Raw genomic sequence first — 14,898 nt, forward strand, 5'->3', positions numbered from 1 at the left:
TTGTAGACGAATATAATACATTTATTAAAACTTAATGATCGTAATTTAATTGTACTCCATAATACCAATTTATTTAAATTTATCCGCGGAGCACCTTATTATAACAATAATTTATATTATTGTAATTATGTGGGCCTTGAAATCGTTTGAATCTATATAATAAGAATTGTTTTGATCAAAACTATAGCTAAACAGTTTCAATTTTTAAACAATGTTATAAACAAATATGAATTGTAATTCGAAATTGGTAAACAATGATCCCAATAGTTTATAACCAGTATGAGTTAAATAATTATTTATTGCATTTTAGGAATAATAACGATAAAATGAAACGTTCTATACGGAAGTCGCTTCCGTGACCAACAATTGCCGACCATTGTTCAGCAAGTAGGTAGTTCAACTGGTTTTTCAAGACAAACCTACATCATTGCTGCGGTAACGAGAAAAAATAATTATTAAAATTGATTTTGTGTATTGAAATATTGATATACTAAAAAAAAATGTAGAATAGGTCACTCTTTTATCATCGAGAACTTATTATCTTAAAAAGTCTAAATGTTTTTGAAAAAAAAATTTTACATGATTTCTAGTCGTTAAAATCTACATTTTTATGATGCAATATTTTTTATGCCTAGTATTTAATTTAAATTTTTTTAAATTTTTTGAACGACAACTTACAGTTCGCATTTCATATTCCAAATAAAAATATTTTTCCAAGTATTTCGATACATACAAATCGAATTTAAGATGAGTAGGTACCTATTTTATGAATTATAACTTATAAGAATTTAATTTTTGGAAAAACGGAATGGAGTGGTACGCGGTTAGTGTTTATAACTTATAACTCCTAAACTATTCATCCTAAAATTGATTTGTATGTATCGCAATACTCAAAAAAAATTCTGTTTTCGAGATAAAAATTAAAACTATGTTGTAATTCTAAATAGTAAAAATTATAAGTATAAAAAATAATTATATAAATAATTTTTTCATACTTTTTGAATAATGAATGTTTTACGTTAAAGAATTACGTTGTAAACATATAATGACAATTTTTACAAATATATAGAACACCTACCTACGTTTAATTAAATACAAATAGGTACAAAAATGTCATTATTTATTTATTTATTCATAAAAATATTCAAATGTAAAGAACCCTTTTTCTAATATTTTGACCTATATAGATATATATTTGAATTAATAAGAAGTTGGTAATGTAAAACAAATCATTATGATTTATGACATAATACATAAATGGATGATACTAGTTTTTAAGTAATTAAAACTGTATTATTTAAATAATGCATGATTTCTTTAATATAATATAATAATATTATGAAAAAATGTTTCAGATTTTTTAACTTCAGCATCTTTTCTAATGGCGAAGTGAATTTACTATTTAGTTTGTACTTTTGAGAGGTAAAATTTGAAAATGCTCAGTGGTTTTTAAAAGAAAGAAAAGAAGTTTTTTTACAAAACCCGCAGTTTTTGACAATATTCTATTTAGTTTTTTTTGTGTAACTAAATAACTAATATCCACTGATTCCTTTAAATTTTCATTGTTTATACCTATATAGTATATACTACCATTTTCTACACACCATTAAATGATCAAATCTATAATTTTTTTTTTTCTACAAATGTCCATAAAATATTTTTCGGTCGAAACGAATTTAAACCTAAAACAATGAGATTCCTTCGTAATAGTTATTTTAATAACAATGAAGGGTGAAGAAATATTAAAGATCCATAAGCACGATTGTTTTTTACAAGTATTTAAAGTTGACATTCTGACAATTTATTATAAAATTGAAAATATGCAAATTGTTTTGCTGTTAAAAATGCATAAAAAGTTCAATTTTTATAGCTAAGAATTGAACTTTTAGAATAAGAATTCTCTTAAATAGTTTATACTGTAACCAAAAAATCTAAAATTGTTATTAACATAGTTTTATTATTATAGTCATATTACTTTCAAATTTGAACACAACAAGATATATTAAAGAAGAATAATGTTTTTAGATATTTTATTGTAATTTAAAAATATTATTCGCGGAGATTTACAACTTTTAAAATTTACTACCTATTATATTCTATATTATATAGATATAATGCAATTGTTAAATGCATATCTTTTCAGACAAAATTAATTTTACCTAACGTAGTACCATTGATTATAAATAATTATAAATAATCAATGGTAGTACATTGCCTAATAGTAAAATATATTATTTTAGCCACACTAGTATCATAAAATATACTTATAGTATTATTATTTATTATAGGCTGACAGAGCATCTTCGCTTAGAATCATTTTCGTATTCATTGAATTAAAATTCATCCCATAATTTACAGTGACTTTCTTAGACACTTAATGTTCAGCAGATCGAAACCATTTTCTTAATGATAGAAACAAAGAATTTAAATCTGATTTTTAGAAAACTTTTAACTGTAAAAACATGGGTTAAAACATTTATGTAAGCAAGTGATTTATTATTTTATATTTTAAAATTGGTTTGTTGTTTTAATTTGAAAACTAATAACTATTTAAACTAACTTTTTAAAAACAATATCCATAATCTAACAAGTATCTATTTTAATGTTCAAACATTTTTTGTGCATGTTTTTTACAGCCGGATAAACTTTACTCAACAAAAATAATATTTAAAAAGTAAACTACACGACTTTAATAAATGATTTTACAATCAGTTTTTCAAAAAAACTAACTTGCAAATAAATGAAAGTAAACAAAATCGTATAACATGACGTGTAAAGATGTGACGGCGCAGTAGGCTGCCTAAATAACACGGAGGTCTATAAAGTGGCGGTAAATAAAAGACTCACGAAAACTATGCGGATTTGCGGTGACATACATCACCCATGTAATAATTAAAACAATAATATTATTATGTATGAAAACTCTGCAAACAATTTTTTAATGGCAACGAAAGACCATTGAAATAGTACGTCAGTACTGACACTTCTCATCATTATTTCCATCATGCGTGGTGTTCACTGCAGGTATAAATCATGAGAGTTACAATTGTTGCTTGTTCAAGGCTTATTTTTTACAATTGGTAGCCCTGAAAAGAGCCTTTTTAAGTGTCATCAACTACCGCAATATAGGGTTTAAGGACAGTATCGTGCGATTACTTAGAGCTGGTGTATTTTGTGACGGCCTTTGTGCCTTCGCTGACGGCGTGCTTAGCCAATTCACCGGGCAGCAAGAGTCGGACTGCGGTTTGGATTTCCCGGCTGGTAATGGTCGAACGCTTGTTGTAATGAGCCAGACGACTGGATTCGGCAGCGATGCGCTCGAAAAGGTCGTTGACGAAGCTGTTCATGATGCTCATGGCCTTTGAGGAGACGCCAGTGTCGGGGTGAACTTGCTTCAACACTTTGTAGATGTAAATGCCGTACGACTCTTTCCTCTTGGGCTTGCGCTTCTTTCCGGCCTTGACGATGTTCTTCTGAGCCTTGCCCGACGATTTTTTCATCGCCTTTCCTGTCGACTTTCCTCCTGGAGCCATTGCGTTAAGCGTGTTCGTATGTATTGCTGAACTGTGTTGTACGGTACGATTCGAACGAATGACACTATTTCAGTAGTGCTCTCCTATATATGCTATTTTTACGGTTTAAATGCGTGTGCTCGTTGGTCAGTATCACCCCTTTATGGTCACGTAGTTACTCCCCTCTGGGAGACAGACATTTGATCCGGGCCACCCTAAATTTTGCTCGAGTAAAAAGACCTTTTGCTATACAATTTTACATAGCGTACACGTCATGTTACGTCATCAAAATATTTCGTTTACGTCTCATACATTAAAATTTAAGGGTGATTTCACTATATATAAACCCTGGTTAAAGCTGACCAGAGTATAATACGAGTCGTGTCGTTCTAGTTGACTACTACTACTACTATTACTACTACTACTTTAACGTCAATTATCATACTCCCAACATGAGTGGACGTGGTAAAGCAGGAAAATCGAAAGGAGGCAAGTCCAAGACCAGGTCGTCCCGTGCCGGACTCCAGTTCCCGGTCGGTCGTATCCATCGTCTGTTGAGAAAAGGAAACTACGCCGAACGTGTCGGAGCCGGAGCACCAGTGTACCTGGCCGCGGTCATGGAATACTTGGCAGCCGAAGTTTTGGAGTTGGCAGGTAACGCCGCCCGTGACAACAAGAAGTCTCGTATCATCCCCAGACATTTGCAATTGGCAATCAGAAACGACGAGGAGCTGAACAAATTGTTGTCCGGAGTAACCATCGCTCAAGGTGGTGTTTTGCCCAACATTCAAGCTGTCCTTTTACCCAAGAAAACCGAGAAAAAAGCTTAATCGTATAGCGGGTGAAATATTATTTATATTATTTAAAACGGTCCTTTTTAGGACCATCAAATACCTATTACTACAATCTATTATACACCTATAATTTCAATGTCATTTCAACATAATATAATACACAAGTATAATAATTTATTTAAACGATAATATCTTACCTCCAAATGATCGAAAACAAATATTATTTGGAACTTATTTAATTATTGCATTTTTTGACAATTGCAAGTTTGTAGATACTGTTTAATTTATCAGACGATCACATAAATTAAATATTAATTTTTGTTATACTTAAGTTCACAATACGCTATTATTATATATTATAATGTATTTAGTATAATATAGTAATTGCTATCAAATTGACGAACAAATAAATCATTTGACAAGAACAATATCTGTTTGAAGACTATCATTGAATGAAGCATTATTTTATACAATGAAAATAATGTCACGTAATTTGAAATTGAAGTAAATTACTTTAACTATCGATATCTTTGTTACTACATTTAAATATTATTATTCAACCCTACGGTAACTGTTAACTGGTTGTTATTGTTATACTTATACTAATCAAGTACTCTGCAATTATAATAAATATTTTGTTTTTTTCCTTATCGCCAATTATTATAAACACTATCTACCTAATACAAAATACGTAAGTGAGTTGAAAATATAATGTATCACTGCTAATATGATTGATAATAATTTTTTAGTAACAATATTTGGTATTTAACAATTAATATTGATATGATAATTTTATTTATTTAAATTTATTATTTATAACATTAAAAAGTATTAAAGTATATAAATTTCAACAAAATCTTGAATATTTGCAAATTATTTTGTAGTAACAATTTATCGTAAAATGTTTAATTTTATAATCAAGCATTCAAAATTTAAAACAATGTTACTAATTATGAGTAGTCATTAAGTAATAAGAAAAATGTATTATCAACTGTTTTTTCTTATAGATATTTTGAGATCAAATTTTTAAGAAATGAAGTAGGTCATAATTACAAAGAATAACAGTAATAGTTTTTACATAGTAATTTAAAAATATTATCCAAGGGTACTTGAATATCTCAGTGTATTATAGTATTTTATACACACTGTAATGATATTTTCATATGCAATGTTTTCGGAAAAAAAATTAACCAAACCATACTTTATTAATAATAGTAAAATAAATATTTTGGTAGGCGATAGCATCAATATTATAAAACAAATTCTTAGTTATTGTTATATTATGCTATGCTGACGGATCGTCTTAGCTTACAATTATTATTAATTTTATTAAATTTAACAAGTTACAGTAATCCATTCGCACTAATTGTGCAGGAGAACAATAACTCTTACTCACCCAGTATTTATTAGTTATTTGAATACTTTAGTACATTACTAAAAAAAAATATTTTCAACATTCTGTCTTCCCTTAAAATTACGTCTATTTCATTAACAATCCGACACATGGAATTGAAAATATTCATCATTTTATTAAGTAGGTATCTAACCTATCCCTGACAGCAATAAATACTTTCCAACATTTTTAAATAATGATGTTCCCAAAAAAAATTATTATATTATATTTACAATATAAACGTTTTCTAAAATATTTCAAAAGCAAATTGTTTTTTTGACTTTCAAAAATAGTATGATTCTGACAAAATATTTAACTATCCATATTAATTAACATATTTTTTAATGCATTTTTTATTAAAATGTTATACACTATGACTTTGAAGCATATTTTAAATAAGACCAGTGTTATATTAGAATCATTAGAATATCTATCAATAATATTTTTAATTATTTTACCTACAATGAATAGCTATATAAATGACGTAAAACGTTGCAACGTATAGGCCACGAAACGGTCGATGTTAAAATAATGTATATTTCGTTCAATTAAAATTGACATTTGCCAAAATCCTTCGATAATGTGTTATTATAATTATCGTTATAAAATAATAGGGCTAAGTACGATTAAGATTAGGTTTGTATGTAGTCTGTTTCTTAAAAAATATGTCAATGATACAATCGTCAGTGACGCCATACCGTAACAGAAACCTAAAATCGTCATTTTCGAAAATCCACTGTTCATCGGAAATTAAGTCTATTAGCAATCTATAAACGCTAAGGTCTTGTGAAACTCGTGTAAAATACGTCTAAAATGTTTTCGTCAATTTTCTACAAGTTTAAGTCATAAAAGAGCACTTAGAACACGGACTACGAAAATTCGGTTTTAAGCTCGGGAATAACGAGCAGTGGTCGTTTTATGTTACTGTATGGCAACAAAATAGTCATCAGTTATCGTTTACAATTTAGTTAGCTTTTCAAAAAGTCCAAAACCAGATCTGTAGAACTATTTGCCGTTGTAATATTGTTAAAAATGTTTGAACAACCACAGCTCGGGAGACGACACGAATCACATTGGTTTACTAGTCGGTACGGTGCACTGTATATATCTACACTTTTAACTCGTTCGGTATCATTAAAGTTGTAAGTTGAATATTAACTCTTGAAATATCATTCTCATCATGACAGACACCGTCGCATCAACTCCGGCTCCAGTAGCAGCGTCGCCGGCTGCGAAGAAGTCTCCGACCAAAAAAAAGGTGGCCGCTTCAAAAGCCAAGAAGACAGTTGCGTTACATCCGACCACGGCCGTGATGGTCACTTCGGCTATCAAGGAGCTTAAAGAAAAGAAAGGTTCGTCGTTGCCAGCCATCAAAAAGTACTTGGCCGCCAACTACAAAGTCGATCCCGCCAAATTGGCGCCATTCATCAGGAAGTTTTTGAAAGCCGCTGTCGCCAACGGTACTGTCGTCCAGACTAAGGGCACCGGAGCTTCGGGACACTTCAAGTTACCCGTCGCTGAGGTCAAACCGAAAAAGGCCGTGGTAGCCAAAAAGAAAAAGTCCATCGTCAAAAAAGTGAAAGTCGCCGGAACACCAAAGAAGAAGAAACTCGCGGCGTCAAAGAAACCCGCGACCGGTGAGCCAGCTGCCAAAAAAACCAAAAAGGTCGCTGCCACAAAACCCAAGGCAACTACACCAAAAAAGAAGACCCCAGCTAAAGCGAAAAAGCCGGCCGCCGCCAAACCCAAATCCAAAAAAACACCGATCAAGAAAACCGCTGCCCCCAAAAAGAAATAATATTCTTCACTCACATTCTCTCTTTAAAAAGGTCCTTTTCAGGACCACCAATTTTATTCAACATCAAGTCCTCTTACCTAGGGTTCTGGCATTATAGCGTCATAATGTTGTATCGTTGATTTACAACAATTTAATAATAAATCAATTAGTATTACAACGATTACTAGTGATTACTGCTGGAAGTAGGATACATATTCATATTATATTAAATGAAGTTAATCTTATGACTTATTACATTAGTTAAACTATAGTTTTATAATTTGTTTGTATTCCATACATATACCTTCAGTCGTTATTGTTTTGTATTATCTATTTGTAATTTTTTTTTCATTTATTCAGAATTAGTAAATACCGTACAATAAAATGTATGTATCGTGATTTTAAATGGTCTTACGTAGGTCATTTTTATTAAATCAAATATCGAATAGTGAAATCTACTACCACATAGAATTTTGAAAATCATATAATATTAAAATCATATTCATAAAGCTATTTTCAATTACATTTTCAAATTTATTACTTATAACTTTTGGTCTCTAAAAATGATAAGTAGGCATAATTATAAGTAACACCGGATTTTTATGTTTTTACATCTTTTTACTGAGAGTTTGCTGAAGCTCAAAATAGATAAGCTTTCTCGACGATTCATTTAATTATGAACTTATATTATACAAACATTTTTAGTGCATTAAAAATAATATTTCAAGGTTATAGAATATTTTGTGTAAAAAACATGTTTTAGGAATAAATTGCTGTATTGCGATTTAATTTTGAATATTTTATAAAAAAATCTAATGGTTTATAAAAAAATTTAAAAAAATGTTCATAAGAAAATAATAAATTTTAACATTGATAAAAAACTCAATTATGCTCTACATCTTTAATCTTATACTCAGGTGGAGCATGGTGGTAGTTCCCTCGTTGAATGCGTGTCTAATAATTATTGTTTGGTGTACTAACTACTAGGGCACTAGGTGTCAAGTTTTGGTCAGCGTGATTTTAAATAAAAATGCCAAAAACCCCCTAACCCTCTACTTATTATTTTTTTAATGTATAAGACTGAATTACTTAAATTTTAAATACATACTATATTCTGTTATTTAACTATCTATACAATACATTTTTTTTTTTAATTAATAAAAACATGTTATTATTATTGTTTTTTTAATTCATTAAACTGAATTTTAGGTATGTAACTATGTGCTACAGTCACACATCTAAAACATAATTAAACAATATAATTACACCAGTTGTATATCACAATACTATACATTAAATTTGACCATTTGAATAATGTTTTAAAAATTAAGATTAATTTAACTATCTTATGATTTTAATAAACTGCTTCTTCTATTTGTTTTTCAGCATTATAATATTTTAGCATATAAAAGATTATTTTGATGAAATTATAGAGCATATAGAAACATCTTCTTTTTAAGATTTTAAGCTCATTTAAATCTAGTCTCTAATTATAAGTAACCTATGACAGATATTAACTAAAAATCTATAATCCCTCCTCTTAGAGCAAATTCCTATAGACGCCACTTGTTTCAGTTGTCCGTGACGGAGTTACATTTTAAGATGCTATCCCAGAGTTAAAATATCTGATTACTGTTTCTAATCCAGCGCCAAAAAATTAATTTATTTTGATAATAGTTAATTAATTTAGGAGACTTTTTGTCGATATTAATACGGTAACATTATTGTATTAACACGGTTGGTGGTGTAGTACTATGGTATTTAGGTGGGTGGCATTTTTTCGAATTATGATAATGATGTTTTGTCGAATGGGCTTTTGTCGTTTTCCGTGGCTTTGTGTCGAGTGGTTATTTGTCGGGTGACATTTTGGTGTGTCACGGAAGTTGAACGGGCGGCGGGAGACTTGACATATTTTGACAGACTACAATAAGAGGGGAGCATGCACAAAGAATTAACCGCAAGTGGTAACCACATCCATTGACCGCTGTTCGGTGTTCAACCGCAGTAAGTTCAACTATAGAACAAAATATACACAGATATATAAAACGACTAGATAGACGACTTTATATACCGCGCTATACAAACCGGTGAAACTGGCTGCCAAATTATGTTAACTGGAAAATGTTTATGTTTGAAATGTTATGATAATAATGACAACAAAATATGAAATATTCCCTCCATTCTCGGAAACCGATGTCCCATTCCGTAAAACATTTTTCTAATTTCAATGGTAAAGCGAATTTCAATTGATATTTTTGAGTTTTTGATTTGTTGCTTGTTTCATTTGTTTGGTTTATATTTTATAATATGCATAATATATTAATATAATAAAAAAGTCATGGTGGTGTCATGCTCTGCGCATGGATGTGTGAACAGAAGACAAAAAAATAGTAAAATTCATTTTTTTAGGTAAATAGGTTTGCTGTGTGAAAAAAACATAACCCGTGACAGTTTTATATAATAGAAATGGTTTTTATTTTTAGTTTTCCTTTGGAGGATAATATCAGAAGTTTTGATGACCAATGTGGAAGTTTAATGGTATGACAAACGTTTTATTTCTTAAAGAATTTAAAAATAAAGGTAGAAAATCAGTTGGCTGTCGCTTCAGTAATGAAATTAAAGAATTTGCTATAACACTTAATTATGATTTGCCTAAACCACTTAAGTATTGCAGGTAATATAGCTTTAATTGCTTTATAGTTTTTTTTTTATATGGTTAGGTATATTAGTTATGATATTATAATTTATAGGTATATTATATTTTTTTAGGACTTCTATGAAACTATCTACTTGAAAATCTATTCGTAATTGGACTTCAAGTGTAAATGGAGAACCAGGCTTTTTATTTACTGCTCTTAAAAATTTAAATCCTGATGATAAACATTGTAGTCTTATATTTGATGCTATGTCTATAAAAAAACAAATATTATGGGATGAAAAATTACAGACATTTGTGGGAAACTGTGATTATGGAAACGAAATGGATATTGAAGATAATGATACTCCAGCCTCTAAAGTGTTAGTTTTTATGTTGGTTAGTATTAACGAAAGGTGGAAACTGCCAGTAGGTTATTTTCTACAAAATAAAATTACTGCAATTGCTCAAGCTGAACTTATAAAATCCTTTCTTATGATTCTGGTTTAAATGTCTGCAGTGTTACATGTGATGGTGCATACACTAATTTTTCTTCCTTAAAGATACTTGGTTGTGAATTTGGCTCAAGTCATGATGACATAAATTGTTGGTTTGAACACCCTATTAGTAAGACAAAAGTATTTTTTATTCCCGATGCCTGTCATATGTTAAAACTTGCTCGTAATACACTAGCGAATAACTTAGTGTTAGAATCTGAAAAAGGCTTCATTCGATGGGACCATATAAAAAAATTATTTAATGTTCAAAAATAAGTAGTTTTAAAACTTGGTAATAAATTAAGTAAATAAATAAATAAATTGCTTGGTTTAATAACAAGATGAAGTTAAAATATGCAGCACAAACCCATAGTTCATCTACAGCTGATTCTTTACAATACCTACAAAGTACACATTTTCCTAATTTTGAAAATGTTGAAGCCACAATAGAATATGGGGTTAGGAAAAAAAAGCAAGTGAAAAAAAAGCATAATATGGAAAAAAAGCAAAATGAAAAAAAAGCATATTATAGGAAAAAAAAACGAATACCAATTATTATTATTATAGGTATAAATTGTACCTAATAACAAAAATTACTACTAAAGTATTAATTTTATTATTATAACCTATGCTTAGGTACTAGTGAATTATTTTGATCAAACTTATATTTCGGGAATAAATAGACCAATTGGAATTTCACGGCTAGGTAAAAAAACTAAATTTCGAAATATTCACCCAATCTTCTCACCTGCTACGTGGAATGTACACGAAACAACTATTAAAAATGCAGAGCGTACTAATAATCAAACAGAAGGATTTAATCGTCGATTTTTAAACTCGTTAGCTATAATCATCCCTCTATTTGGACACTGATTAAAAAAATTAGATTAGAGTTAGATTCAGATAGCACTATCATGTTGATGCACTTAACATGTAATACATACACTTATGACTTATTATAATATTATAATTATATACATAATATATTTAATTAAATAATTATTTTTATTTGATTTTTTTTAACAAACTATTTGTAATAATTTATACTTATAATAATAATAATTGGTTTTCGCTTTTTTTTCCAATATGCTTTATTTCATTCGCTTTTTTTTCAATTTGCTTTTTTTCCATATGCTTTTTTTTCATTTTCTTTTTTTTCACTTACTTTTTTTTCCTAAACTCATAGAATATTGCCAAACAATAGACCGAATTTTTGATTTTCTCAACTCCAAAAGTAAATTTTCAAAAGGATTTAAATCCCCTATTTTCTCTAATAACATAATGAAACTTGAAGAAATGATAGTGCCATTAATTAAATATCTGTTCACTCTAAAGTTTAAAGATTCCCTATTGTATACTTCCAATAAATAAACTTTTATCTCAGGGTCAGTTTTATCATTATCCAAACAATTATTTTCACAACACACAAATTTTAATTATATATTAACGTACAAATTTTCTCAGGACCACCTAGAGTTACTTTTTGGACGCATTCAACAACGTTTCGGCTCAAATAATAACCCTAATGTTTTTCAATTAAAAACAGCAATCAAACAAATTTTAATGAAAAATTCAACTAAATGTCAGTCTAATTTTAATTGTAATACTTTTGATGATGAACCAATTGGTTCCTTATTTGAATATAAATGGAGTAAAAAAAGAAAGAAATTGATTATGATAAAGAAGTTGTTATAGATGAAATTGACGATATTGCTTTAAAAAAAGTGGAACTCCTTAATAGTTATGATAGCTCCCATAATATATATCAATTACAATATGCTAAACATAACATTTTATACTATATTGCTGGTTATATTGTGAAAAAAATTGATTTAGATTGTTTCAGCTGTACTGATTCCTTGTACAAAAACCTAATGAACATGATTATTGTAAATAAAATTATTATTCTACATTTGTTAACTTAAAAAATCGGGGTGGTCTTATTTCAGCTTCTAAATCAGTTTTTCTAATAATTTTAAATGAAGAAAAACTATTTTTACATCTTACTGACAACTTAAAATCTCTTCATGTTCCACAACTAGATGTAAAAATTATTAAACACTCTATCAACACTTTTTCATTAGACAAAAATATATTTCCAGATTTAAATTGTAACAATGTAACTCTTCTTGAACGACCACACAAATTAATATTAATCACCCTAATAACAAAAATGTTCTTAAAAATAAGATTAAAATCATTTGGAAAAATGTTTTCTTCTGTTATATTAAATCCAGTAAGCCAAAGACACAAGTTGACACAACTTATTTTATTTTCAAATCAATGAATTAAATCTAAATTTAATTGTAATTGTAATTGTAACTGCACAACAGAGAATATAATATATCGAGGGTTCTTATCGATATTCTCAATAACTTATTTTGATTATAATATGATTTAGTATTTTAGTATAAATAATCTGTGATAAATTATGTGATTTGTGTATACAAATAAATGCATTATATTATAAACTAAGATTATTATACTGTAATTTGAACTTTTTTGAAAATAACACACAAACGTCCCAAACTCGGAAAACATTAATTTGACAAATTATTTAATTGACTATTATCATCAAAATTCTAATCATTTTGTTTAACATTTCCCTGTTGGAATATTCACTATTAATAGAAAGTTGGCTATCTAGTTGTTTTATACTAAATCCGTGAAAATATATAATAGAACCGTTCAACGGCGTACGTATGTACACGGAAACCGGTGAACGTTAACCATAACCTATATAATAATATATTATTATAATAATAATTCACCTAGTGCCGGAAGCAATACTGGCGCGTTGTCACCCAATCAGCTGATCATTGTTTTGGCGCGGAATGTGCCGCCGGTTTGAAAATATTACTTGAACTCTGAGAATAAGTACCTAATCAACATTTCAACGTATTAAGATCCATGGATCCGTATAGAGCACAGACTTTTAAGTATTCAATTTAATATTCAATATGAGTACAAATAAAAGGTTTTCTGATGGTAAAGAATAAGTGCAATTAAAAAATAGCTGACGCTTAATTTTTACAATTTTACTGTTAGAATTGAAATTTTTTAAGGGATATTCTATATCTATAAGATTATTCATAAAATTGGATTTTAAAAGTTACCAGAATTAGCAAGTGATGACCTCAATTAATTCGTTTAAGAACTTATTGTTTTTTTCAAAATATTCAAAGATTTAGTCAGATATATACGTATTATCATTTATCATTGATTAAAAATATTGCACTCAGCTATCTACAGTATTATTATTGAAAAATACACTAGAAAATCATTCATTCTTTGCTCCTTTTAAAATCTTATAGTATGAAGTACCTTCCAAAGAAAATAGAAACTTATTAAATTAGATATTTGCATTCAGCAAAAAATATTAAAGTAAATGAAAATATAACTATAACTTAACATTCAAATCAATAGTATTCTGATGACAGCATGAATAAGGCCGTTGATTGATCCATAATAACTAAAAAAAGTTCATCATAACTAGTTTAATAAATGATTGTTTTTTTTCGACTAGAAAATGTTTACACGGACTTGGGTGAAGTAATTCTGTAATATATTTTTATGTAATATGAATTTGCATGTTTGTATACATTCAATTTATCATTGAGTGTGTTCATTCAATATATTCGCATTTTTACCGTTGTTGTAAAAGAATTGGGTACTATCATTCAAATTTTTCAAAAAAAATGCATAATTTGCACAATACACCAATATAATACTACACGTTCGATCGGTCTATTAAGATATCTCAAGCGGTCCACAACTGTCGGATTCATTAGGTTCTCGGTACATTCGGCAAAAAAAATTTAATTCAATTTTGTGGCCCTGAAAAGGGCCGTTTTAACGATACTCGAATTCTGAACGAAAAGAACTTATTTGGAGCTGGTGTACTTGGTCACGGCCTTGGTGCCTTCACTGACCGCGTGCTTGGCCAATTCACCGGGCAACAAAAGCCTGACGGCAGTTTGGATTTCCCGGCTGGTGATGGTCGAACGCTTGTTGTAGTGGGCCAAACGACTGGATTCGGCGGCGATGCGCTCAAACAGATCGTTGACGAAACTGTTCATGATGCTCATGGCCTTTGAAGAGACGCCGGTATCGGGATGCACTTGCTTCAACACTTTGTAGATGTAGATTGCGTACGATTCTTTCCTCTTGGGCTTGCGCTTCTTGTCGGACTTGGCGATATTCTTTTGCGCCTTGCCGGACGATTTCTTCATCGCTTTACCTGCCGATTTTCCTCCTGGAGCCATTTCGAATAGCTGAAAAATTACTGAT

General features: G+C 29.4%; 4 protein-coding genes across 5 annotated transcripts in view; 2 read left to right on the forward strand and 2 right to left on the reverse strand.

Annotated features, from left to right (window-relative positions):
• Positions 1-3,095: 3,095 nt before the first annotated feature.
• LOC111032549 (histone H2B-like) lies at positions 3,096-3,577 on the reverse strand. Its single transcript, XM_022312926.1, has one exon. It carries the CDS (start codon positions 3,531-3,533, stop codon positions 3,153-3,155), a length of 381 nt encoding a protein of 126 aa, XP_022168618.1. The 5' UTR covers positions 3,534-3,577; the 3' UTR covers positions 3,096-3,152.
• A 359-nt stretch (positions 3,578-3,936) lies between these two features.
• Positions 3,937-4,377, forward strand: LOC111032566 (histone H2A-like). Its single transcript, XM_022312943.1, has one exon. It carries the CDS (start codon positions 3,965-3,967, stop codon positions 4,340-4,342), a length of 378 nt encoding a protein of 125 aa, XP_022168635.1. The 5' UTR covers positions 3,937-3,964; the 3' UTR covers positions 4,343-4,377.
• A 2,470-nt stretch (positions 4,378-6,847) lies between these two features.
• LOC111032555 (histone H1A, sperm-like) lies at positions 6,848-7,536 on the forward strand. The gene has a single exon (XM_022312932.1). It carries the CDS (start codon positions 6,880-6,882, stop codon positions 7,495-7,497), a length of 618 nt encoding a protein of 205 aa, XP_022168624.1. The 5' UTR covers positions 6,848-6,879; the 3' UTR covers positions 7,498-7,536.
• A 6,909-nt stretch (positions 7,537-14,445) lies between these two features.
• The window catches only part of LOC111032559 (histone H2B-like), a 5,247-nt gene continuing 4,794 nt past the window's right edge, over positions 14,446-14,898 (reverse strand). Inside the window, exon 2 of one of the 2 annotated variants that reach the window (XM_022312937.1) lies at positions 14,446-14,873. In XM_022312937.1, coding sequence (XP_022168629.1) covers positions 14,493-14,873 — 381 coding nt within the window. In that variant the 3' untranslated portion in view covers positions 14,446-14,492. The remainder of the gene's footprint in view (positions 14,874-14,898) is intronic. The other variant, XM_022312938.1, reaches the window with a different exon arrangement.

The sequence above is a fragment of the Myzus persicae genome, unplaced genomic scaffold (genome assembly GCF_001856785.1).
Source record: "Myzus persicae strain clone G006 unplaced genomic scaffold, MPER_G0061.0, whole genome shotgun sequence".
Lineage (NCBI taxonomy): Eukaryota > Metazoa > Arthropoda > Insecta > Hemiptera > Aphididae > Myzus > Myzus persicae.

Bases quoted from the DNA above. Each gene is read 5' to 3' on its own strand.
- LOC111032566 (XM_022312943.1), top strand. From the start codon at position 3,965: ATGAGTGGACGTGGTAAAGCAGGAAAATCGAAAGGAGGCAAGTCCAAG.
- LOC111032555 (XM_022312932.1), top strand. From the start codon at position 6,880: ATGACAGACACCGTCGCATCAACTCCGGCTCCAGTAGCAGCGTCGCCG.
- LOC111032549 (XM_022312926.1), bottom strand. From the start codon at position 3,533: ATGGCTCCAGGAGGAAAGTCGACAGGAAAGGCGATGAAAAAATCGTCG.